Here is a 23,222-nt window from a genome sequence, read left to right as displayed (position 1 = left end):
CCATTTAACTTTTATGGAATTTATTATACTTAAATAAAATCTATGCTTTCCATAACTTAGCATTGTTATGTCAGGCAGTGTACTTTGTGATTGCTGTAATGGTATATATCTTTCTATCAAATGGCGAGTATATTTGGAATCAATTTTCTTCCTTTACACCTATTTCTTAGGATTCCTTTTTTAATGCATTCTGGAAGTAGCTATTTCTATATTGTTTATATTAGTCTGAAAAGAACTATACAAATATATACACATTTTATAATGCTGAGAACTCCAACTCTGCAAACTTGGAAAATTTTTCTAATATTTAAATTGCATAAGTTTTATCTGTTAAAAGTGTTACTGCAAGAGCTAACTGTAGTAAGAATTACCTTTGTTGCCATAAAGTATTTTGTACTAGCATGTGAATTACATTCCTTTTAAGTTTCCTATTTTAAAATAAATTGCTCATGATTGATAATATTGAGTTGCTTTATTCTTTGGTTTAATCAACCAGTAAGAATTGAATGAGTGCTTTGGGGAGCAAAATGTTGTGGAAGAGAGACAAAAGTTCTTGTCTTTGAGAATTTTATAGTCTTAATTGAGAAACACAAGATTTCAAAGGAACACTATATATTATTACTTCAGTCTAATTTTAGGATCTAGTCAGATTTTTAAATATTATTCTGATAATTAGGATCATCACATGACAGTGGCAGTTGGTGATTCATTGTTGAATGAAACACATTCATTTTAGTACCTGTGGAATTTGAAAGAATTATTGACTTGGCAGGATTGGGGAAGGCTTCGTGGAAGAGGAGGAATTTTTGCTTAAGTGGGTTTATTGAGGTAAAGTACCTAAAAACAGTCCCTGACACATAGTTAGCACTCATTTAATGGTGAAAGTTGTTGCCACTGTCCTCAGCAACATCTGGGCCTTGCTGAATAGAAGGGATTATAATAAACTCTTGAACGAGGAAGATATTCTTGGCTGTGTAGTGACATCATTTGCTATGAATATGTGGCATTTATGCTGAAATTGTGAGCTTAGCCTAGGTCCTTTGCTGTTTTTATGCTTGACTGCTTTGAGTCTCAATAACAACACTTCTTTAAGTATGATGTAGGAGTGCTGGGCTCATTCCTAATCTATATTACTTAAATTTCCGTTAATTTTAAAATGAATATCTGTTTACCAGTAAGGATTTTGTTAATCTTCATTTAAAGGGTTTTTTTTTTCCCAATAGGAGCATCGGAATTTGCCTTTTATGCGTGAACTGAGATATCTATTTGCACTTCTTGTGGGTACTAAAAGGAAATATGTTGATCCATCAAGAGCAGTGGAGATTCTTAAGGATGCTTTCAAATCAAACGACTCCCAGCAGGTAGCTGTATTGTGCTTACTTGTGTATTAACCATTTGTGTTTTACTTAATCTGATTGTTCAGTCAGCAGTTTTTTTAAAGATTCATGCAATTGAAGATGTTAAATTCATCTTTATTAAAATAAGCTGGAGCCATTTAAGACATTATTAATTTGGAAGGTCTTTTTAATTAAGAAAAAGTAATAAGATATAATTTATGACTGAAATTGGTAACTTAATAAAACAATAGGTAAAAGAAAGAATGCTCTAAAATGTATAATTAAAAGTCTTCACATATTATGATAACCCAATGCTAGTACAGTATAGCTGCTTTTGATATGCCTGTTTTTGCTGGCAGGGAATGGCTTTCCTTAAAAACTCAGAGAAAGTTTCTGAACTGCATTAACTTTGTTGTTGCTTTTTTATATTCTTTATGTAGAGCTATTTAGTGGCTTTTTATTCATTTCTTTAAAAGAATATTGGGAATTTTTTTATAAAATAGAAAACCTCTGTAAACACACCAACATTTTCACATGTAATTTGAGAAGGCAGAGAAATTAAAGGAGGAAAACAGAAGAGAAGCGAGAAAGTAGCAGAGAATAACGGCAGCAGTGTTGGAAGACACGGCAATGAAGCAGTGGGAAGAGATAAAACATTTCGTAAAAGCTGCTACTGCATTTTCCATGTAGTCTTTGTAGTACTTAGGTTTGTCTTCAGTGTGCAGATGTGTGGAGAGTGTGTTAGGAGAAGGGTTCTGAAAGATACGTGATTCTGCCACTCTGCCACCACCTTCCCTGTGCATTGCTTTTTTTTTTTTTTTTTACGTTTTACGGCAAAGATAAATGACCAAAAATAGTGCCCATGATGTTGGAAATGGGTTCCTTACACGGAGTAGTAAGAACAGCATTTCAGGGACCCACATATGGGAGATGGGGTGTGGTAAGATTTACTAGGGTAGAAATGAAAGACTGCTCCCAGGTTCGCAATGTTTTTTTTGTATCCACCATGCCGTGGAGGAAGTTCAGCCTTGTCTTCTGAAACCCTTCTGGTTCTAAGTTTTTTTGGGGGGGTTGTGGTGTTGTTTTCTTAGTGTGTATATCGTATTTTCTTGTGGCACAGAGTACACAATTAAATTTGAAAAGTCACTTCTATACCTTGACTTATCTTTTCTTCTGGAATTGCTTTTTCGTTGTCTTTTTCTTACAAGGCAGCACAAGCTTCACTGGGAGTTGTGTCTGTGCGTAGGTAGACTCTGGTTTTGTTTGAGGGGAGAGGAGACAACCAGCTGTTAACGCTGTGATGTACTCCAGAGTGCCACAGCGTGAATGCCTCTGCTTTGTGCTAGCAGTGTAGAATAATTTGTTTTCTCATTGTAGGTTTTTTTCTCTACAGAGTCTTTTAAAAGTATTTGCACATCAAATGAGGCAGATATAGGTTTGATTCTCTACTCTTAAGGCACTTGAATCTGAAGTACACGTTAGTGACATAGTGGAATAAACCTATAAGTGAAGTAAGCATCATTATGTCTTTTTTAAAAGTGAATTTATGCTAACATTTCATGTTCTTTTTAATTATATCATATTTTGAAATATGCAAGAGTCTTGGGGGCATGCCCTTTGGGATACAGTACTGCCAATTTTAGTTACCACTTTAAAACTAAACTGTTAAAATAAAGGTTTCATCTTTTTTCTCTTGATGAAAGCAGGTAGAATTATTTTATAATTGTAAATTTTAGATTGATTGCTAAAAAAGACAGGTATTAATTTCTTCTGAAGAGTAGTTTGATAACTAGGAAACCTTTTTGTTTCTTGTCAAATATCCTTGCAAGATAAGTGAAGTTTAGAAAACTATGGAAGGTTTCAAGGTGCTATAGCTTGCTTGGATAACTGTGACACGTTACAACAATCCAAGTGACTTAAACACAGTAGAAAATTTTTCTCACTATAGTTCTAGAGGCCAGAAACCCTAAATAAAGGTGTTGGCTGGGATGTGCTTCCTCCTCCTAAGGGAGAAAAGCCTTTCTGGCCTCCAGCACCTTCTGTTGGCTCCTGGTGTTCTTCACTCATGGCATCGCAGCTCCAGTCTCTTGTCTTCTCCCTCAGGGGGCCTTTTCCTCTGTGCGTCTGTGTTTGCTCACGTTCTGTGTGCCGTAAGAGTGCTCATAATTGGATTTAGGGCCTCTCCTAACCCAGGATGATCTCATCTTGAAATCTTTACCTTAATTATGTCTGCAAAGACTTATTACAAATAAGTTTACATTCTGAGGTTCCAGGTGGACATATATTTTGGCAGATAACTGTTTAACCTACTATAGATAGTATGGATATTTATAACTGGATTTTTTGCTGAGTTTAATTGTTTTTAACTATGCAAGTTTGGAGTAATTTATGTAATCTTCCTAGACCTTAGTTTCAATATTTTAAAGGTATATAGGTGGGCCAGATGCTCTTTAAACAACTTTTAGATGGAAAAACATATGATAGTAACTTTGTTTCATATTTAGGGCTATTTTGATAATTAAGGACATTGCTTACATTGATTTATCTGTTTCCCCCCCTAGGTTCTATATGAACCTATTTTCTATGTGTCAACTCATACATCTGAAAGAATGATGGTAGTTGATCTGTACAACTGCTATTGGCTATTCCTGTTTTTCTCTTAGGGGAGCTAAAACTGGAGGAAGGGGTGACAGAAGGTGACGGATGTGCTAGTTCTGAGTGGAGGATCAGTTTGAAGTTCATGAAATAGTAGACTCAATAGTTGGGCAGGCAGTGACTGATTGAACTCAACCTGAATTAACAGATATTTTAGTTAAGTTGTTATGGCTTTTTAAAGAATCAATTAAGAAAAGCATATCTTCTAAGAGAGAAGCCACTAATAATTCTCTATAAAATGAAGAACTTTTTGGTGATATGGATGTTTTTTAATATTCATTACAGAGCTTTTTTGAGAGAGTAATAATTCCTTTTTAAAATCTCATTTGTTTAATTTTTTTTCCTAAAGTAGAACCCAATCACAATGACTATCAATATAGTGCTTGTTTTTCTCAAATACTGGTTTTATGTTCAGGTTAAGTTATAAACATTTCTCGCATTTGACGTGAAAGATTTCATGTGGTGCCTTTTGAGGAATCAGTAATTATACATTTGAATGGCTGTAAGTTTTATGTTGCAATATTCAGTATTTTTGTTAATAGGCTCAAAAATCAACAGACTTTTTTTCTTTCCACAGCAAGACGTGAGTGAGTTTACACACAAATTGTTAGATTGGTTAGAAGATGCCTTCCAAATGAAAGCTGAAGAAGAGACGTAAGTTACCATGAAATTTATTGTTAGGGTTTTAAGAGCTTTATAAATGGCTTTTTTTTTCCTTTTATGTATTCAAAGTCAACAGAGAAATAGGAATCTGAGACAGACGCATGGGAACCCAAATGTTACCTCTATATTATTGACTAGCTGTTTGGAATTTGTGACCACAAAGGCTAGTAGCTTTAGATCTCCACTATAAGAGCAGAATCTAGCCAGAAAGATGTAAAAACTGATCCCTGAAAGGGCTAGTTCCATATACCCCCTTCTTTTCCTTAGATTCAGTGAAGAGAGGGACATATTTCAAGTAAGACTTAAGATTTCAGAAGAAATGGAAAAGTTCTAGCCTCTTTCTAAAACAGTTTTAGAAAAAGGGGAGAAAATTTGACTAGAACCCAAAGAAAATTTACAGAAAGTAAATTAATATGCAAGACTTCAAAATTGGAATAGAATGACTCCATTAGAACAAGGATTCAGAAAATAGTGGCACTCTTCTAAGACTCCAGATAAAAAGCAGTTGAGGAGTAATGTGTTGAAGATAGGACATTATATGAAGTGCTTACAGAAAATCTGGATAGATTTGAGAGGAGGAACTAGGGGCTTCAGGGTAAAACATTTAAAGACCTACTGAGAGCTCTGGCCAGTGTGGCTCAGTTAGTAGGAGCATCGTCCCATAGACCGAAAGGTTGCTGGCTCAGTTTCCCATTAAGGCACATGCCTGGGTTGGGGGTTCGATCCCTGCTCCAAGCACATACAAGAAGGCAACCAATTGATGTTTCTCTCTCACATTGATGTCTCCGTCTCCCCCCCCACTTCCTCTCTCTCTAAAAGTATAAATTTTAGTATTAGAACCTTGAAGTTACAAGGAACATGAGCTTTTAAGAAAGGAACCAGGGTGGATAACCATAGCTGAAGTACACATGGGCTCTCTGTTAGTCTGGCAGGACAGTAATGCTGGTGGAATCTTTCAGCTCAGAAGATGGATAAGGCATGTTTGATTAAGAGTGGCTTTGCCCTTCCCAACAAGCCCAAATAAGCATATATCATACAAACTAAAAGTCTGGTACTGAAATGTATAATAATAGAAAGATCAGGCACTCATGAGCACAGACTGTGTCAGGTCCTCTTGTAAGGGCATCCTGCATAGTAACTCATTTTAACCTTTAAAATGCCCTTGTGAGTTTAATTACAGTTATTATCTTCAGTTGACAGGTGATGAAATGGAAGAGTAAATTTAAGTACTTTACCCAAGGTGACACTAAATAGCAGAGCTGAGTGCATGATAACCACATACATTATTGTTCTTTTAATGTTTTCTTTATTATTTACAAGTACAAAAATTATAACCATATTTATGGTTTTTTTGGAACATGCTTTAGGGACGAAGAGAAGCCAAAAAACCCCATGGTGGAGTTGTTCTATGGAAGATTCCTAGCTGTGGGAGTACTTGAAGGTATAGTTACATGTTTACCTTTTATTACAATAGAAGAGATATTATCTGTTAGCTCCTTTGTCTTAATACTAACTCATTTTTGTTGAATGATTGTTCATTTTAATTGACCTAGTCTGTCTAGAATTCCTGTTACATTGCTACTACTAATCATTTATATACAAAGCACAGAATATGTGATGAAAACAAAGGTACAGAGTGACTTATCACATGCTAATTGATACTTAATATTATCCTGTTGTTCTTTCCCTGGGAAGGCTTATATGATTGGTGAATATTAGGATACAGGGATTAAGGGGGCAATTGTTGGTGGGTCTTTGGAAAATAATAATGTAGTTAAATATTGTGTTTTGGACTATTATCACTGTTTTTGAGGGTTTCTGGTCTATGAATGTTGAAAGCTCCCTTTAACAATTTAGCATAATCAAGATATTGCAGGATTTTTTTCCCTTTTATTGAATTTATTGGGGTGACACTCGTTAACAAAATTATACAGGTGTCAGGTGCACTATTTTATAACACATCATCTGTACAAGGTATTGTGTGTTCACCACCCCAAGTCAAGTCTTTGTCCATCACCATTTACCCCCCCATACCCTTCTCTACCTTCCTTGACCTCCCCAGACATCACCATACTATTGTCCTGAACAAGAGTTTTCTCTCTTTTTTTTTTTTGTTCGATCCCTCCACTCCCCAACCCAGCTCCACTCCTCACAGCTGTCAGCCTGTTCTCTGTGACTGTGTTTCTATGTAGCTTGTTAGTTCATTTTGTTCATTAGATTCCACATTTGAGTGGAATCATATGGGACTTGCCTTTCTCTGACTGGTTTTATTTCACTTAGCATAATCTTTTCCAGGTCCATCCATGCTATCACAAAGGGTAAGGTTTCCTTGTTTTTGAAGGCTGAGTAGTATTCTATTGTGTAAATATACCACAGCTTTTTATCCACTTATCTACTGATGGAACATTTGGGCTGCTTCCAAGTCTTGGCAATTGTAAATAATGCTGCAATGAACATAGCTGCATATATTCTTTCGAATTGGTGTTTCGGGTTTCTTCAGATAAATTCTCGGAAGTGGAGTAACTGGGTCATGAGGCAGTTACATTTTTAATTTTTTGAAATAACTCCATACTGCTTTCCACAGTGGCTGCACCAGTCTGCATTCTTACCAGCAGTGTAAACGGGTTCCCCTTTTTCCACATCCTTGTCAACACAAAGATCCCCTTGTAATGTTTGTTGATTTATTGATGATTGCCATTCTGACAAGTATGAGGTGACATCTCATGGTGGTTTTAATTTGCATTTCTCTGATGAGTAGTGACGTTGAGCATCTTTTCATAAGTCTGTTGGCCTTCTGTATGTCTTCTAAGGAGAAGTGTCTATACAGGATCTTTGACCATTTTTTAATTGGATTGTCTTTTTTTGGGAGGGGTTGAGTTTTGTGTGTTCTTTATAAATTTTAGATATTAACCTCTTATCAAATGTATTGGGAAATATGTTCTCCCTTTCTGTGAGTTATCTTTTCATTTTGTTAATGGTTTCCTTTGTTGTGCAAAAACTTTTTGGTTTGGTGTAGATGAATTTGTTTATTCTTTCTTTTGTTTCCCTTGCCCGAGGGGAGATATCTGAAAAAGTATTGCTATGACAAATGTCCTAGATTTTACTGCGTAGGTTTTCAACTAAGATTTTTATGGTTTCAAGCCTAACATTTAAGTATTTAATCCATTTTTAATTTATTCTTATGTATGGTATAAGTTGGTTATTTAGTTGTATTTTTTGCATGTACCCATCCAGTTTTCCCAACATAATTTGTTGAATAGACTATCTTTACCTCAGTGTAATTTTTTGCCTCTTTTCTCAAATGTTAATTAACCATAAAGGTTTGGGTTTATTTCTGGGCTCTTTATTTTGTCTCTTGATCTACGGGTATGATTTTATGCCAGTACCATGCTGTTTTGATTACTATGGCCCTGCAGTATAGTTGGATATAAGCTAGTGTGATTCCTCCAACTTTGTTGTTATTTCTCAAGATTGCTACGGCCAGTAGGAGTCTTTTGTGGTTTCATAAAAATTTTTGGAATATTTGTTCTGGTTCTGTGAAATATGCCATAGGTATCTTGATAGGAATTGTGTTGAATCTATAGATTGCTTTGGGTAGTATGGACATTTTAATGATGTAATTCCTCTTATTCATGAACACAGTATATGCTTCCACTTATTTGTATTTTCCTGAATTTCTTTCTTCAGTGTCTTATAATTGTCCAAGTACAAGTCTTTTACCTCCTGGGTTAGATTTACTTGTATTTCTAGGTGATTTTTTATACAATTGTAAATGGGACTGTTTCCTTAGTTTTCCTTTCTGATAGTTCAGTATTGGCATATGAAAATATAACTGATCTCTGGATATTAATTTGTATGCTGCCACTTTGCTGAATTCATTTATCCATTCTAGTAGTTTTTTGGTGGAATCTTTAGGGTTCTCTCTATATAGTATCATATCATCTGCACATAATAACAGTTTAACTTCCTCCTTTCCAATCTAGATGCCTTTTATTTCTTCTTCTTGTCTGATTGCTATGGCTAGGATGTCCAGTACTTTTTGAATAAGAGTGGTGAAAGCAGTCATCCCTGTCCTGTTCCTGATCTTCATGGAAACACTTTCAGTTTTTTGCTTTTTGAGTATGATGTTTTTTGTGGGTTTCTCCTATATGGCCTTTATTATGTTGAGGCATGTTCCCTCAATTCCCATTTTCCTGAGAGTTGGGTTTTGTTTTGTTTTTTTTTATCATAAATGGATGCTGGATTTTATCATATGCTTTTTCTGCATCCATTGATATGATCATGTGGTTTTTATCCTTCATTTTGTTTATGTAGTATATTGTGTTTATTGATCTGTGGATATTGTACCAACCTTTCATCTCCGAAATAAATATCACTTGATCATAGTGTATGATATTTTTGATGTATTGCTATATTCAGTTTGCTAATATTTTGTTGAGGATTTTAGCAACTATGTTCATCAGGAATATGGACATATCACTTCCTTCCTTTTTTAGTTCCTTTATCTGGTTTTTGGAACTGGGATAATGCTGGCCTCATAAATGAGCTTGGGAGTCTTTTTTCTTCTTGAATTTCTTGGAATAGTTTGAGAAAGATAGATGTTAGTTCTTTTTCCAATGTTTGGTAAAATTCACTTGTGAAACCATCTGTGCCAGGATTTCTGTTTGTTGGGTGTTTTTTGATTACTGCTTCAATTTCACTGGTTGTAATCCACCTCTTCAGAAGACTTCATATTTCTAGAAATTTATCCATTCCATCCAGATTGTCCAAATTTCTCTTCTCTTTCTGGTATCCCCCTGTGTTGTGGATATTGTTACACTTCATGTCCCAAAGGTCTCTTAAACTGTTCTCATTTTTTTTGCAATTATTTTTTCTGTCCTGAATGGTGTGGCTCAGTTGGTCAGGTGTCATCCCAGAAAGCAAAAAGGTCGCCAGTTCAGTTCCTGGTCAGGGCACATGCATAGGCTACAGGTTAGGTCCCTGATTGGAACATGTACGAAAGGCAACCAATCAGTGTTTCTCTCTCATGTCAGTGTTTCTCCCTTTCTCTTCCCTCCCCTTCTCTCTAAAAAATAATAATAAATTGAATATTTTTTTTTATTTTTGCTGCTCTAAATTGGGTGTTTTTTTCTACCTTGTCTTCCAAATTATTGATTTAATCATCTGCTTCATCCAACCTACTATTTATTCTTTTGAGGGTATTCAGCATTTCAAATATTGTATTCTTCATTTCTGACTGCTTGTATTTTATGGTTTCTATGTCCTTCATGCTGTCAAACATCCTTATCACCATTACTTTGAACTCTATATTTTATACCTGATAAATTGCTTTCCTTCACTTCATTTACCTCTTTTTCTGGATATTTTTCCTGTTCTTTCATTTGGGACCTTTTTTTTTTTTTTTTTTTTTTTTGTCTATCCCTTTTGGCTGCCACTTTGTGTTTGTTTCTATGTACTAGATAGATCTGCTATGACTCCCAGTCTTCGTGGGGTATATGTCCTGCGGGGTGCAGTGGTGCGGTCTCCTTGATCACCTGAGCTAGGTACTCCAGGAACATTCCTTGTGGGTCGGCTGATTTCTGTGTGGAATCAACCCTTGGGCTGGCTGAGTGTGAGACTGAACCCTGACCTCAGTGTATAAGCTGCTGTGTAGATGCTGACCACATGAAGTGGAATTTGCCTCGGCAGGGTTTGGTGCCTGCCAAAATCTCCCTGTGTATTTGCTGCTTGTGAAGCTCACTGGATCCTGCTCTGATGTTTTCTGAAGCTGGCCAGTGAGTGTTTTGGTTCTGGGCTTCTTGGGAGAGACTCTGGTGCAGGCCAACATAAGACACTGCCTGTGTCTGGCACTCACCAGTCTGTTTGGAGCTGCAAAGCAATTATTGAGGCTACTTTTCAAGAAAGAGTTGTCTTCTATTTTTTGAAAAGTCAGTTAAAACTGAGTGATACTATTCCATCTACCCTAAATGCTCATTTCTTAAAATCTGGGCCTAACCAGTTACTCCTTGATTTTCCTAACAAAGGATAGAACTGAGTCAGTAGATATACTTCAAATAATAATATTACTAATACTAACTCCCAAAAAGGTGTTTAAGAACTTATTTTTACCGAATGGCCCAGTACATCAACTTTTGGAAGTCCACCCAAAGTATAAATTTGGAAAATTGGTTTTCCTTTTAGATGTTAAGTAAAGGATTCCCACGAATTTTTGTTTGATTATAGTTATAGAATTTAGAATTTGGAAAAAGGCAGAGACTAAGTAATTGTTCAGTTATTTAAAATGTTATATTGAAGTGTCAGTATATTTTCGTTTGCTTCAAAAGTTAAATATTCATTATATAAATAGTGGAATAGTGTACATAGTACATTACTTTTTAATTTGGGATATTCATACTGTAATACAGATTTTTATTTGAAGAAGAATGCTGTATCTGAAGCCAGAGTGTAGCTCTAATCAGGCTGTTACTGGCCACTATTTATAATACTCTTCATGAGCATTTCTGTCTGTATTACCTTGATTCTTAAAAGTGATTGCTCTTAAAATACTTAATTTGTCAATCAGTGTTGAAGTCTTTGTACTTAGTAGTTTCTTCAAAACTTTTGCTATATAAATGTGATTTTAATACATTTCCACATGAACTGTGTTTGCTTTATTTCAGAGTACTTTCTGATCACTTCTATATATATCTTCCTAATGCTTTCTTTTAGATCAGTAAGTCCCAATTGAGGTGATTTCAGTTTGTTTACTAAAGTATCCCCTTGCAAAAAGTTTCTCAACTTTTCCATAACGTTTAGTCCACTGTCTGCTCCCTCCATTCAGTTCCTCTCAGCCCTTTTCTTGATTTTCTTCCTTGTCCATTACCATTACTTATATAAATATCTAAAACTTCCTTTGTCACATTCTCTGCTGGCACCATCTCTCCAGTTATTCTCTGACTGCCATTCAGCTATTCATCTTTTCCCTGTGTGCACTGAGTACCTGGATGTTGCTGAGGAAAAGTCACTTAAATGGGCTAACTCTAGTGGATCAAGAATCTGTAGTAGATGCTAAACTTCACTGGTCTCAAGTCTCTCACCCCACTTGGCAGTCGTATTTCTTTTGTTCAGCCACTGTCTACAGTCCTGTTTTCTGCATTAATGATTTCCATCTTTTCTACTTTCAGTCTGGCTTCTTTGTTTCTTCATTGTCTAAAAGACACCTTACCTCAAATTTCATGAGTTTACTGAGAAGCTAATGAAACCTGACCAGTCATCCTAAGGCACTGAATCTAATCTGTAAAAATAATATTATATTATAATTCTTAAAAACACTATCATCAAATATATGTGCTTCAGACTCTGCAGCCTGGATCTGTTCCTAATGCAACTGCATTTATATTTGTCTCTTCAGGTAATAGAGGAATATTCAATCCAATATGAACAGGCTATTTGTATGTTCTCAGAATCTCATTCCTTCATGCTCTCACTCAGACCTTACTGTACTTACTGTCCTGTGGGTAGTTTTTTGTTGCTGTTCTTGTTATTTTGTATTTTTCCCTCTTTAATGTGCCTTCCTCACTGATATTTAGACATGGTCTGGTATTGTATATCTTAAAAGAACTTTTCCCTTCACACCCTCTTTCCAGTTAATCCCATTTGTAAAGTTAAGCCCCTTTAAAGAGAGCTTTGATTTCACCTGCTAACTCTCCATTTATTCAAACCATCCCACGTTTGCTTCTGGCCCAGACCTCTTCTAAGAGGAATCTTTTTAAGGTTATTGTATTGACTTTTTACGTGTTCGGGTTCGTTGGATCCCTCTTGTTTCTCACATTGAACTCTTACCAGCTATTAACTCTATGGACTCTACTCTTTCTTCTTCTTCTTTTTTCTGTTGTTTGCATAAAAATACTTCTTTGACTTCTGTGGCACCATATTTTGTTGGCTTTTTAAAAATTTTCTGTGTGAGCACTTCTTAGAAGTTATATTTACAGTCTCTTATATCTAAGGCAGGGCATCTTTGGGACTCAGCTTAGGCCCTCGTCCTTACCCTGTTGACTAATTCCCTAGGCAGTCTCATTTACTCCCTCGATTTCATGCTCTCAGCAAGCCAGCAACTCTCTCAATTATAACTTCAGACCAGAGGATTAATCTTACAGGCTCATATATCCAGCTATCTTCTCCACTTGAAATCTCTTGGTACATTCTAAAGCAATGATGGCCACAATACCTTAAAACAAAAGGGACAAAAATCCACTCTTCTTTCTTCAGTGGTGTCCCTTTCAATACACAAACACCAATCCAATTGTCGATGCTTGAAATCTGAGTCTCGTTCTTGATACCTTCCTTACTCTTCTGCCTCCATCGTGCCTAGGAGCCAGTACTTGCTGGTGCCCCCTCTCGTATATGCATCAGTGTGTCTGTGTGTAAATTTATCTGCTTTTGTACACTTTTACTAGTAACACCCCCATGCTACTTTTATTTCTAGATGGATTCGGTAATACTCTCCTAATAGTCTACCACTCACTTAACACAGAAGCTAGAAGGATGTTTTAGAGACGTAAATCTGATCCTGTTATTCCTAGATTTAACAATTCAATGACCTTCTATTATACTCAGAATATACTGAAAAAAAAATTCTTAACAAGGGCTGTTAGACTTTGTAGATTTTGACGCGGCTACCTAACTTTTCATTGGCATCTCCCCATTGCTTCCCCAAGCTGTACTGTCCTCTTCTTAATTCTTCAAACATGCCAAGTTCTCTGCAGCTTTAAACTCTTGAGTGTGCTGTCCCTTGGCCAAGAATACTCCGTAGGTCCCTGACGCTCTGGCCTGGCTAACTCCCACTCCCCATTCAAGTCTCAGCATAAATGTCCTTTTGCTATGGAAGTCTTGTCTGTTCTACTCTCCAGCCCTGACTCTCTCACAGCAGTCTGTCTCAGCACACCTTTTATCACACTTAAAACAACAAACATTATTTGTTATATGTGCAATTAATGTATATCATGTCTTTCTGCCAGAGAGGCTGAGAGTTTCCTCAGCGCAGGGACCGTGTTGCTCTTGTTCACTGTTCTACATATTCTCAGTGTTCAGCACGGCGTCTTGCCTTTAGATGGAACTCTTTGAAAGAGTAAATAAATAAGTAAAAATATGTGTGTTTGTGTATATATACATACACATATATACACATACATGTGTAGATATAATTGCATAGATACGGTGTGTGTGTGTGTGTGAATTGAATATCTCTGGCTAGATGTGAATGTACATATGTACATGTATAAACCAACAGGAAAATTACCCAAACTCACCACTCCCTGGAACATAATCAGTCAGAGTTACAGTTTTGAGGTTCAAGAGATAATTCATATATACAGTTAGTAGCTAAAAGGCCACATTGAGAAACAGTAATTTAATTAATTTTCCCCCCTCCTATAGGTAAAAAATTTGAAAATACTGAAATGTTTGGTCAGTACCCACTTCAGGTCAATGGATTCAAAGATCTGCATGAGTGCCTAGAAGCTGCTATGATTGAAGGAGAAATTGAATCTTTACATTCAGAGAATTCAGGAAAATCAGGCCAAGAGGTGAGTTTAGCATTTCCATTATTCCTCTCCCTCAGGTCTTCCCGACAGTGCTATAACGCACAATTTAAGGCCCTATTTCTGTAGCTACCTAATAATTGAGAGAGAATACTCTGAATGTATGTTTGCATTTAATGATGGTAATTTAGACACATTACTGTAGTTTATAATCTGTATTAAATTGTCACATAAACAAGCGTTCTCAAAATTTTCCGTTAAAATTTTCCTTGAGGACATTTTTCAGTCATTTTAGACTTTTTAGGTGAGGTACCAGTTGTTACAGCATGCTAGTTCTGGAAGTAAAGAAGTAAAACACTGATATTAGGGTGGAATTCTATGTAGATATGTTACTTATATTAAATATTGTTGGAATTTGTCCAGGCCTAAATAGGCAACACCAGAGCCCTTTTCTTGTAAAATTGCTGGGTTAATTGTATTAAAGGCAGATGGAAGAACTTGCTTTCTACAAAAAAATTAATTTGCAAAATATTAATATCTTTTGCCTGTTTATCTGTGTCCACTGGTCTGTTCTCCCACCCAACGCTGTCTCTCCAGCTCCATCTGTATGTCCATCTACCCATTCATGTGTTTATCCATCGGGGAGCGGTAGCACAGTAGAAAGCAAAGGACGTGTGTCTCTAAAATCATCGTTAAGCAGTTGCAGGTGGTTGTCTCTTCGTAAGCTCCAAGCTTCAGGGCAGGATCTTCATCTGCGCCATTCACTGCTGTGTCCCTAGTGGATAGTACAGTAACTGCTAATAGAATTGTGTAACACATTTATTGACGGAATGAATGAAACTCTTAGTGTTATCAAAAAAAATTCTGAGGTCTTTACCCCTGAATAGGTGCTTAATAAATATTGAGTGGTGCTATCTCTGTGTTGCTTATGTAAAAAGGGACCAGGTTCTTGTATCTTGGTAATAAATTGATTTAATCTGAATTGTGTGATTTTAAAAATATATATATAATTAACCATTTTTTGTTCTAAAGCCTTTTCTTCCCTCAAACACCCCCACAAAAACAGAAATAAATAATATTTATTATTTTGTTTTTTTAAAAGGAAAAGAAAAAGAATATGTGAAGTGATTTTTTTATCTACATCACATATTGTCCATTTCAGTAATTTTCAACAGATGCCTAGGCCCCACTGCAAAACTGTCAGATCAGAGCCTAGGGTAGGGATGCGATACATTGCTCAAGAGCTCCACAAGTGATTCGGATACAGACCTGTGACTAAGAATATTTAAATAAAGCTTATTTATTTATTTTGATTGGGAAATAGACCTCCTAGGATTGCAACTTTCCCAGGATCCCATAGGGGACAAGAAAGCAGGCATCCTTGAAGTGTGATCTGCTTTCTATTATTAAGTAAAATGATGATGGATGGATGGGTTCAGGCAGGGAAAGGTAGGGTGGCATATTCCTTACTTTATCAAAGTAGCTTGTAAGCTAAATACTCTGATTTATTGGTAAGTAATCTTTGTAACATGTTCCGAGCTTTTAAAAATGCTTTTCTTACATTACATTGGAATGTCATTATTTTTCAAGATCTAGTTTGTCCTTCCCCTTTGTCTCATAATCTAATGCCTTATACTGTGCTGTATACTTTCTGCCCAGCCTTTTCCAGCTGACCTGTGGAATACAGTGGTTGTCATCACCTCTAAATTCAGCAGTTTTTAAGCATTCTCAATAATAACATATTTAATCACCTGTGATTTCTATTACCAGTTGCCTAGATTTGCTGAACACCATAGTTTCAATGATAATTCAACCTGGTTTAAGAGGATCACCAACAAAAATTGACTATCTTAAAAGTTTTTAATACCATTTTTAAATCATAGTCTTATTTCATTATATCCTTCAGAATAAGTCTTTTATTTCTTCTTGAGTCTCTACAAAGACCAATGAAAAACACTTTAGGCTTGTTTCTAAAGTGGCATAATCCCTGATGATAACTCCTCAAGTACTGTTATTTAGTAAAAATTGTTGATTTTATTTTGATACAGAAAAAATCTTTTTTGCTGAAACAGTTGTGGTCGACTTACTGGGAATACCTTCAGTCTCCAGAATTACCATGTTAAAACATTCAGTGGGCTGTAAGAGTTTAAATTTCTGGAATGACATAACAGGAGACAACTGAATAAATTAAAAGGAGTTAATATGTAAGATAAATACTCACAAAATATATTTCTAAAATGTGTTTTTAAGGTAAAAGGGCAAACAAGTAAAGACAATTAAAAGACGGAGACTGTTTTTAGGATTGGAATAGAAGTTTTTTGATTTTCATCCTTAGTTTACATCTTGGCTTTGTTTGGTGTTCTGGGGGAAATTCGAAATGGCGAGTCTGGTTGGTTTTTTTTGTTATCCCCCCCCTGCGTAATGTAATTTCACAAAAGCAAGGTTTAAAACATATTAATAGAAAAATTAGCTCTTACAACTCATAAAAATGACTGTATTCTTCCTAGAAAACAGATTTATAGTCATGCTAAATTTAGAAGCACCTTTGTTGCCAATGCTAACTATATGTTTTTATTCATAAATTACATTATTCTATCACTCTTATAGGTTTATTATATAAATGTAAATATAATAAATATGTTTAGGGATGTGGAGAATATAAACATCATTTTTACCTTTGATGACCTGTGCCTCATGAGCATCACATACCAGTTATTAGATTAAAGAAGTAAATTCAGTTTTTTAGTGCATGGAAAAATAATATTTTGAAAGAAAAAAACTCTCATTGTCTTATTTGATATTCTAGTTATATACTATTGTACTTGTAATCCTAAAGTCACGGAGCTATAGTTACCCATAACATTTTCTAAAATAAATTTCAGGAATGTCTAGCTACCTCTTCTTTTCTCTATCAGCTTGAGAATGAGCAAGTGAAATGCTTCTATTTCTTTAGTCGGAAAAACTGACCCTGGTGTTAGAGGAAATGCATTCATAACAAACGCATATTACATAACATATTATGAACACCCTTTGGTAAAGATTGGAAGCTATTTCTTGGACTTTTTATGGTCTACAGAGAAGCATACGCCCAATCTGGGTCATTTTTATTTCCCTTGGCCCTGGGAGGTTCCATGAATTAAAGTATATGACCATTTCATTTTAATGGTGACTTTTAACGTGTTGCAGTAAAATATGAAAGTAATAGTTCGTGAAATCTACTTTTATGTACTTGTTTCAGTATCATCAAATGGAATAGAGAATGATATCCTAAGGCTCAAAAATCACATTTCGTTGTGATATGTATGAAGTATGTTTTAATTTCTCTTTTTTTAATCCTCACCTGAAGAAATGTTTATTTTGAGAGAGAGAGAGAGAGAGAAACACTTTTGTGAAAGAGAAACTTCGAGCCATTGCCTCCCATATGCACCCTGACTGGGGATCGAACCCACAGCCTTTTTGGTGTACAGGAGGATGCTCCAACCACTGAGTCACCCGGCCAGGGCTGTTTTAATTCTTAACAGTAGTTATAGGTGTGGATTAAAGCTAAGTAAAATTTTTGCCAGTGCCATGTGAGAACAAAATAAATAAGCAAATCTGTTCAAGAATTTTAAAACTTAAGAGATGTTTCTGATCTTTTATAATTTTCTCTAGTCAGCTTCAGATAATACCCATATATAAGATAAAACAAATTCATTAAACTTCAACTTATAATAGAAAATAAACCAAATCCAGTTCAGGAAATCTCAGTTCAAGTAATCATTAGCACTTGGGGAGACAGAAATAGTTTTGAATAACCATTTATTTTTATAAGCTCTATTAGAGAAAAGTAACAAGATTTTAGTTAAATCCAGTTTGCCAGATGTACATCATTCCTGCTTTTTTGGATGTTCGAATTTAGTGTACTCTCAGCTTACTGACATTTGTGTGGTATCATTTTCTGGCGCTTGAAAACATTACACATAATTTAGTATGTATCAATTTATTTTTATAGTAGTAAAAAGCTGTACATTGCATGGTTTATAATAAGCACTTTAAACATTCTTGTTGCATTATTTTGTACTTCTGTATTTGTTGATTCACAATTTTGTTCATTTTTGTTTAAGTGAATAATGTTTATATAAAACATGAATCTGTTTTATGAAAATGATTTTTGAAGTTTTGTTGTATTTCATGCTTCACTGAGCAGTTGCCAAAGTGTGTGGAGGAGTTGGTCCATAGCAATAAAGCATTTATTTCATTAAATACTAAAAAGATTTAAAATAGTTACCATAAGTGTGAATTCCATGTTTATTAGTGGTAGATCTTTTTCTTAGTCAAAATTCCCATAGCAAAATTGAATGTAAAACAGTTTCTGCTTTTTAGTATGAGAATTGTGATTGTATATGCTATACCTTTTTTCCTTTATGTACTGCATCTTACAACTTTGTCACAGGTCATAGACAGTATGGTTGACTATAATAAGAACAATGTATCATTTGTGTTTAGTGACAGAATATCAAAGAAGTCAGAAGACTTGAGCTAAATTGTGATTTTCACCAATACCTTTCTCTTTAGGTTAGATTCTAATGTAAAGAATTATCATGGAAAGACAGTTAGATTTTTCTTTTTCCTGGTTGTGTATTATCCTCATCCTTGAAATTTTCAAGAGGTGTGAAAAGTTTTAGGATGAAGTTGAATTTTATCTAAATATCACACCTGTTCATTTCTTTGTGATGTCAGCATTGTGATGATACATTTAAAAGTGCCTTTGCGGACACCCTGTGCCTCCAATCGGAATGGAGAAAACAGAAAAGTGATACTAAGGCTTTTAATTATTGTTTTCTTTCAGCATTGGTTTACTGAACTACCACCCGTGTTAACATTTGAATTGTCAAGATTTGAATTTAATCAGGCATTGGGAAGACCAGAAAAAATTCACAACAAATTAGAATTTCCTCAAGTTTTATATCTGGACAGGTATGGTTTGGTATACAGCATGACTTAGTTTTGAAATAGTAACCAAGTGAAGAATTACTGTGTTTAGAGAAGAATTTTGCTTAATTTCCTTAGAATTAATCTCTACTTTTTACATAATATATCAAGTAGCATTTGTCAAGAAAAACGTAGTTCTTTTCTATTTAGTAAGGTATAGTTACTAAGTAAATAATGTTTAAGGAAGTTTTAAAAAAGGTTACTTTTTGTATCATAATTCTGTCAGAATTTTCAAAAATACTATTTTGTACTATCTGATATTTTATTATAAAATTTTAAATGAGTTGATCTTCTGTAGTATTGTCTAGTCTTAATAATGTATCTACTTCTATGACATTTAGAAATACTAATGATTGCTATTTTTCTTTTCCTGATAGATATATGCACAGAAACAGAGAAATAACAAGAATTAAGAGAGAAGAGATCAAGAGACTGAAAGATTACCTAACAGTGTTACAACAAAGACTAGAAAGGTATTGTAAATTTTATAGAATTAGAAGCTAGCTGCAGAAATTTATTTTTTAGGGATTATCTAGAATCTTTAAATTTTTCTTGAGTAATTTATGATTCTGGGAGTAGATAATCATTCTGAACAGATATATTTACTAATATAGTTTAGTTTTGAATTGTTACAAACAAAATAATTTATAGTTGGCCTTAGAATATTATTTTAATCTTTAAAATTAAATATTGTCACCAACAACAGATAAAGCTTATGGTGCTAAAAATAGATATAAAGACAAACTAATTAACAATTGAGGTTTATACTTTCATGAGACTAAATGCTACTCTTGAAATTTCCATTAAGACAAGGGGTGACTGAGTTTTCCTTCTTAGCACAGAAGATACAAAGTCAAAGGTCAAGAGGGCCTCGGAGAGTTTTTGTAAAGAATGGAACCAACTCAAATATAAGTGGTGGGCAAGGAGCACCTAGAGAGCAGCCGTTGGAGAGGGAGGGGCTGCCATCCACACTAGCGGGTGGTGTCATGACAGATGTCATCTCAGGGTCATCTAGCACGTCAGATTGTTTCCAGAAGAAGCCAAAATCTAGACTGATGTTCTGTGTTGTAAATACAGATCCACAGGCTGAAATGTGGCCTGAGAGATGCCAGTTTGCAATCTCTGACCTAATATTCCTTCCCTTGTTTTACTGTTATTTGAAAATCAATACCCTAAAACATTTTTATAGAGAAATAATGTATCATATTTCAATAATTATTTTCTTGAAAGGTATATGTAATTATATTGAAAAATAATCAGAGGTAAAAAAAGTAGGAAGATAATATTAGTCACCATGAAACCAGATGACAGATCTAAAAATAAAAATAGTCTCAGGGGATGAAACTGTCAGTTTTCATTTTCCTATTGGGTTACAAGTTAGAGCAGCCATTTAAAATTTGTTACAGTGTATACACACATTCAGTCTTAGTCAGCTTTGATTCCTTGTCTTTGGAGACCATTTAATTTATTTCTTAAATGTGTATTTAGTCTTACTGTCTTCATCTGAAAATTAATTTCATTGTTGAGGGAGATTCATTGAAATATGTGTGTCATGTTTTATAAAAACTATTGAAAAAAAAACAAATTTGCTTTAAATATAAATTAAAGCATCCATACATTTTATGGTTAACAGATATTTAAGCTATGGTTCAGGTCCCAAACGATTTCCATTGGTAGATGTTCTACAGTATGCGTTGGAATTTGCCTCAAGTAAACCTGTTTGCACTTCTCCTGTTGAAGACATTGATGCTAGTTCCCCACCTAGTGGCTCCATTCCATCACAGGCGTTACCAAGGTAAAAAGTCTTTTTGGAACCAAATACAGCTGTGCAATCTATATTACATAATAATGTAATTGATGCCCTTTGAAGAAGGTTTTATAAGCATGTTGTGATTGATTTTAATGAACCCTAAAAAGATTAGATACACTTAGAACATTGTATGTCTTCTGGGTGCTTTCTTATTTCATTGTTTCAATAGATTTTCTGGTTATGGATTGAATTTTTCTTTTTTTTTCTATTCAGTTATACTTTAGGTTGTTTTAGTATGTTATCTGTTTCAACCTTTTATCCATAATAATACTATTAAATACTCTAAATTTCTTCTAGAACACAGGCTGGAAGTGTTAGCAAGGGAAGGTCTTGATAATTTTGGTACATTTAAGATTTGTTGTTTTTTAAGTAAATATGATCAAGTGATTTTTACTGTGAAGCCGCGATTTCTTGCATATAATAAAGTAGTCTTCCTATCTTAAGGATCTCATTAGGATATTAGGTTAATCACATCTCTCTTTATTTTGAAGACATTTTCTTTTTGAAATTATAAGCCAGTTTAATGCTGTATATTGGGCACAGTCTTTGTCCAGAGCTTCAGTTTGGAAATTTAATATTTTACACTTTAAAAATTTAATATTTTATGCTTTAAAATACAGCACAACAGAACAACAAGGAGCTCCTTCTTCAGAATTGCCGAGCACATCACCTGCATCAATGGGTGCCATCTCATCGAGACTGGTAATTCACAAACCGTTCACTCAGTCTCGGATACCTCCAGACTTGCCCATGCATCCGGCACCAAGGCACATAACAGAAGAAGAACTTTCTGTACTAGAAAGCTGTTTACATCGCTGGAGGACAGAAATAGAAAATGACACCAGAGGTAAGAAGGTTCTCGTAGCACGGTCACTGTTGCCTCGTGGATCTGTATAAAGATACATTTGAAAATGGAAATTGCTCTGGGTTTTATATGTAAATATTATAAAGTATTTTCTTCTAGAAAGGATTTTCTAAAAGATGAACTAGTCTGGCTTCCCATTTTTACAATCTTAATATCAGGTTCAGAGAAACCGAAAGGTTCTCCCTGGATTACTTAGCTGATTAATGCCGTAACAGATGGTCTGATTTTCTAGTTTAGTGCCCTAGGTTTATATCAACTGGATTCACAGCTACTCCATTGGTGAAATATCATACAACATCAGATCTTGTACATATAAATTCTGTGCCTACCCTGATGTTTACACAGTGACATTCAAGTGACAAAAACGTTCTTTAGGCTTAAGAATCAGAATTAAGAAAAGAATCAGAACCTTACTTTTCAATCTGCTCTAATGAGATTCCCAATTATGAGTGCATTGCCAGCCTGTAATGAGTTTTAACTGGCATGTAGCAAAGTAAGAAAAAGGAGAACAGTGCTGTATGGGGGAGGGGGCTGTGCATGTGTGTGCTGGTGTTCCGTTGCCATCTGTCCTTTCTTGGAAGGAACTCTCCTCTATTCTGAAATGATCTTCCTACTTCTCTATTGTTCAGATGTCCTTTATTTTTTAATGAAGTAATGTTAATATTTTATGGTAGGTTTTATTATAATTTTTTTTACATATCAAAAATATAATACCCTATTACTGCTCCCCAGTCTTTAGCTAATATTGATCTATGATAAGAGAAAAAAACAGGATTTTTAAAATTAAAGATTTAAATTTAAAAATAGCTACTGTTGGAACTATATTAAACAATATCAATTATTAAATTATTGTGCCCCATTTGGTGCTTTATAGACAATATGTAAATTCAGACCAGTCCTAATTTAATAGTGAGGAAATAGGATACGATGGTGACTAACAGCATTGGTAACTGAAACGATTTCTCTTAGTATTTTTCGTGTATAAGGGATTTTTATATTTAAATTTAGTAGCACATTAATTAAGCACGTAGGTTTTCCTGAACACTGTGCTGCTAGGTTTGGCATAATTTTCTACTGGACTTGGCAGATGTGTTTGTTTTATAAGATTACATTCAGGAGGGTGGAGGCTAGGAAGCTTTTGACACCAAGGTAAGTAACGTTGAGGGAGGAAAGAAATGAACAGATTTGAAATACTCTTGGGAGACTACTGACAGTAGTAGGTCACCGACGAAGGGTGAGTGGCAGAAATCAAGGATGATTTTTATAGTCATTCATAATGGTGTGAATAACTAAATAGAGAGAATGCACTTTAGAAAAAGGCAGACTGGTGGGTGAGCAGGTCTCCACCTCTGGGGAGGAAGTAGGAATATGATGAGTCCACTTTTGGCCATTTTAAATGTGTG

General features: G+C 34.9%; 1 protein-coding gene across 8 annotated transcripts in view; it reads left to right on the top strand.

Moving 5' to 3' along the window:
• Nucleotides 1-23,222, top strand: part of USP25 (ubiquitin specific peptidase 25) — a 128,475-nt gene that overhangs the window by 57,856 nt on the left and 47,397 nt on the right. For all 8 annotated transcript variants that reach the window (XM_053918260.2, XM_053918258.2, XM_053918259.2 and 5 more), the window contains 8 exons: nt 1,224-1,361; nt 4,570-4,646; nt 6,023-6,096; nt 14,070-14,218; nt 19,002-19,129; nt 19,522-19,617; nt 20,778-20,939; nt 21,575-21,801. In XM_053918260.2, coding sequence (XP_053774235.1) covers nt 1,224-1,361; nt 4,570-4,646; nt 6,023-6,096; nt 14,070-14,218; nt 19,002-19,129; nt 19,522-19,617; nt 20,778-20,939; nt 21,575-21,801 — 1,051 coding nt within the window. The remainder of the gene's footprint in view (nt 1-1,223; nt 1,362-4,569; nt 4,647-6,022; nt 6,097-14,069; nt 14,219-19,001; nt 19,130-19,521; nt 19,618-20,777; nt 20,940-21,574; nt 21,802-23,222) is intronic.

The sequence above is a fragment of the Desmodus rotundus genome, chromosome 2 (assembly GCF_022682495.2).
Source record: "Desmodus rotundus isolate HL8 chromosome 2, HLdesRot8A.1, whole genome shotgun sequence".
NCBI classification, from domain to species: domain Eukaryota; kingdom Metazoa; phylum Chordata; class Mammalia; order Chiroptera; family Phyllostomidae; genus Desmodus; species Desmodus rotundus.
Note: the sequence above shows the minus strand (reverse complement) of the source record. Positions and strands in the feature narration are given on the sequence as shown.